The sequence below is a fragment of the Coffea arabica genome, chromosome 5e (genome assembly GCF_036785885.1).
Source record: "Coffea arabica cultivar ET-39 chromosome 5e, Coffea Arabica ET-39 HiFi, whole genome shotgun sequence".
Taxonomy (NCBI): domain Eukaryota; kingdom Viridiplantae; phylum Streptophyta; class Magnoliopsida; order Gentianales; family Rubiaceae; genus Coffea; species Coffea arabica.
This window is the reverse complement of record NC_092318.1, coordinates 2,903,839-2,907,095: the sequence shown is the minus strand read 5'-3', so window position 1 is coordinate 2,907,095 and position 3,257 is coordinate 2,903,839. Positions and strand designations below refer to the sequence as shown.

At 38.9% G+C, this 3,257-nt stretch overlaps 1 protein-coding gene across 1 annotated transcript; it reads left to right on the top strand.

Moving 5' to 3' along the window:
* The first annotated feature begins 225 nt into the window (after window positions 1-225).
* Window positions 226-1,374, top strand: LOC113690972 (acidic endochitinase-like). Its single transcript, XM_027209135.2, has one exon. It carries the CDS (start codon window positions 283-285, stop codon window positions 1,252-1,254), a length of 972 nt encoding a protein of 323 aa, XP_027064936.1. The 5' UTR covers window positions 226-282; the 3' UTR covers window positions 1,255-1,374.
* Window positions 1,375-3,257: the final 1,883 nt, after the last annotated feature.

The following is a 3,257-nucleotide window of genomic DNA, read 5'->3' as shown; positions in this document are numbered from 1 at the left end:
AGAAAGAAATTTTTAGTGAAAAATCAGTTCAAGGCCTATTTTTATTTTTTAACCGATTTTGAATGATCCTACCAATTTTTGACCGAATTTGATCGATTCATTTGATTTTCTAGATTAAATATAGAATAAGACCTGAGCCATGGTTGGCTCGACGCTGGCAAAAGGCACACATTTCACGTTTTTTTGGTAAATCTGAAATCATCTATAAAAGGGACCATCTTTGGGCAACCAATTTGACCTCCAAATAAATCTGCAAAAATAGCTGAGAAAAAGAAAAAAAAAATGGCTGCCTGTTTACGACCTTTGTTCTTAGCAATAATATCCCTGCTGATGATATCTGCATTGACCAGGTCCTCAGAAGGAGCTGGAATCGCAGTCTACTGGGGCCAAAATGGCAATGAAGGAAGCCTGGAAGACGCCTGCCGTAGTGGCAACTATGACTATGTAAATATTGCCTTTCTGGTATCCTTTGGCAGTGGCCAAACACCAGAACTGAACCTAGCTGGCCACTGTATCCCAAGCCCATGCACCTTCCTGAGTTCTGAGATAGAGGTTTGCCAGAGCCTGGGCATCAAAGTGCTCCTCTCTCTTGGTGGAGGTTCTCCTGGGACAGGAAGAGGACCAATCCTGGCTTCCCCCGAGGATGCTCGCAATGTTGCAGACTACCTCTGGAACAATTATTTGGGCGGTCAGTCAGACTCTCGTCCACTTGGTGATGCTGTTTTAGATGGCATAGACTTTGACATCGAACTTGGATCGAACCTGTATTGGGATGATCTCGCCCGGGCACTCTCGGGATACAGCACTCCAGAGAGAAAGGTGTACCTATCTGCAGCACCACAATGTCCCATTCCTGACTATTATCTTGACACTGCTATCAAAACTGGCCTCTTTGACTACGTGTGGGTGCAATTTTACAACAATCCTCCTTGTCAGTATAGTACAACCACAGGCGATGCCGATAACCTCTTGAACAGTTGGAGTAATCAATGGGCTCCCTATCCAGGCGTTAATAAATTATTCCTGGGATTACCTGCAGCCCCTGAGGCAGCACCTAGTGGCGGTTACATCCCACCTGACGCGCTAATTCATCAGATTCTTCCCGTTGTGCAGAGAGCTCCCAACTATGGAGGGGTCATGCTTTGGAGCAGATTCTATGACCAAAACTACAGTCCAGCAATCAGGCCTTATGTTAACAATGATCCTCTGACTTATACAACCAAGTCCGTTGAAAAATCCCATGCTGTCGCATGAGTTCCTCTCATTATCTACTGAGAGATGAAATGTAGTCCTGGCTGCTTACGCCAGAGATCAATCTACTAATGTGGCTATGAGTTCACAAATCGAATAAAATGTTAAGTAAATTTCTTCCCATTTTAATCGCGCTCTCTCTCGAATGAAGGGGTACAAGATCTAGTTTGGAGTCTTTTTCTTACAACGTCTTCTAGATAATAATTTTTTGAAAATATTCAAACCACATTGAAATTGAAAAAGAAAATGTAAATTTGCAATTGAAGTTTGAGGAACACTATTTCAGTATTTGCCCTCATATTTCAGTGCATTACATGGCTAACAACCTCAGATGATACGCAAATAAAATCTTGCATGCTCATCAAATTTCATATACAATTTTGTAGCCTACAGAGAAGTTTACACTTGGATGTCTAAGTATCACATAAGCTTGAGCGAAGAGCAAACTTTGTGTAATACTGAAGCATGGAACAAGATTTCAATCCACACATAACCTGTAAAATCACATACAACTAGGATTTTTGCTTCTCTCTTTTTTGTCCCGGATGGTATTAAAAGGTGAACAAATTGTCTGCCTCACAATCTCTTCCAGTCAGTGCAAGTCACTTTGAGACTTATGACAATTTCACTAACCTCCCATCAAATCTGAAAAACAACAATTACCTCCCCTCTTCTTAGATTTGGTCTAATGATTTCAGGGTATTTGGTATGCATTGCCTTCTCATGGCCCACAACAAAGGGATAACAATCGAAGGGCTTTCGTTTTTATTAATTTTTTTTTGGAGTACAAATTAATTTCTCATTAGCATGTTATGAAGCATATGATATTCTTGTTCGCAACAATTTCTTTCTACGAAAAAAAAAGAACAGAGAGCAGGGGGGGGGGGGGAAGACTCAACTGATGAACATTTAAAATGGAAACTCATGTCCATCCATAAATTATTACAAGCTTGGTATCTTAAAGAGAGGGGTCCTTGGGTTTCTATTATTTAACCAAAATTGGTTAAAGCAATAAGGTTGGCTTGATTAAATTATGTTTATCATAATTGGGTCCTTGGGTTTATATAAGGAATGATGCTTTAAGAGGCCCGAGGCAAAAGCCTCGTTTCGTTCACCTCCTTCCTCTCTTACCATTTGCATCTTCTCTTGATTTTCTCACTCCTCAAAAATCACCACCTACTTAACCTCCTCAAGCTCAGTGGTCATCAAGCAGAGACTTAAGTCCCTCCTTGGACTAGAAGTAGGGGTTCAAATCTCACTTGCAGCGAAAAAATTTAAAAGTGGTGTCAAAGCACCCCTTTGATTTAATAAGATTTGTATACCTGTTAACCTCCAATACAAGCCTTTTTAGGCTTCCCTCTCCTATAGTCTAGAATATAATAGGTTATACAATTATTTTTTTTTTCGAAAAAAAATTGACATCCTCATGCCTCTCCATTTTTTCCTCGTTGAAAAACACAGACAAGCAACGTTGAACAGTTAACATTCAAGGATCAAGGAGGACGACCAAAGAGGGTGTCCATTGTTTTGCTCTCCTCTTACGGCCTTTTTTTCGTCATTTTTTCAATATCCAGGCTTTAACTATTGTTATTGTATATTTCTACTCTTTTTGTGGTTTTTTGGTTGTAGGCACTTTTAGATTCTTGCCTCCAAACCTCTAGCCTCACGGGTAAGTATATCAAGGAATTAATGTCTTCATTGTTTTATGTTTTATATACATCTTATAACCTCTGTCCTTTTTAATGTTGGGAAATTATTTTTCATTTTTTAATATTTTTTCCTTCAATTTGTGATAGTTCTTGATTAGTTATTGCTTTTTTTTTTTTTACGTTGTAATTATGAATTCTTGATCGGATGGCCAGTTGATTGTTTGCTTGAAAAAGAAATTGAAGACATTCTGCTTGGATAATGTGTAAAATTCTGAACATTCATGAAATTTTAGTTGAAGACAAACTTGTTTTTGTGTATGAAGTTAGCAATCCTCACTGAATGTGTTCTTGTTTGTT

Excerpts from the sequence above, each read along its gene's own strand:
- LOC113690972 (XM_027209135.2), top strand. The coding sequence starts at position 283 with ATGGCTGCCTGTTTACGACCTTTGTTCTTAGCAATAATATCCCTGCTG.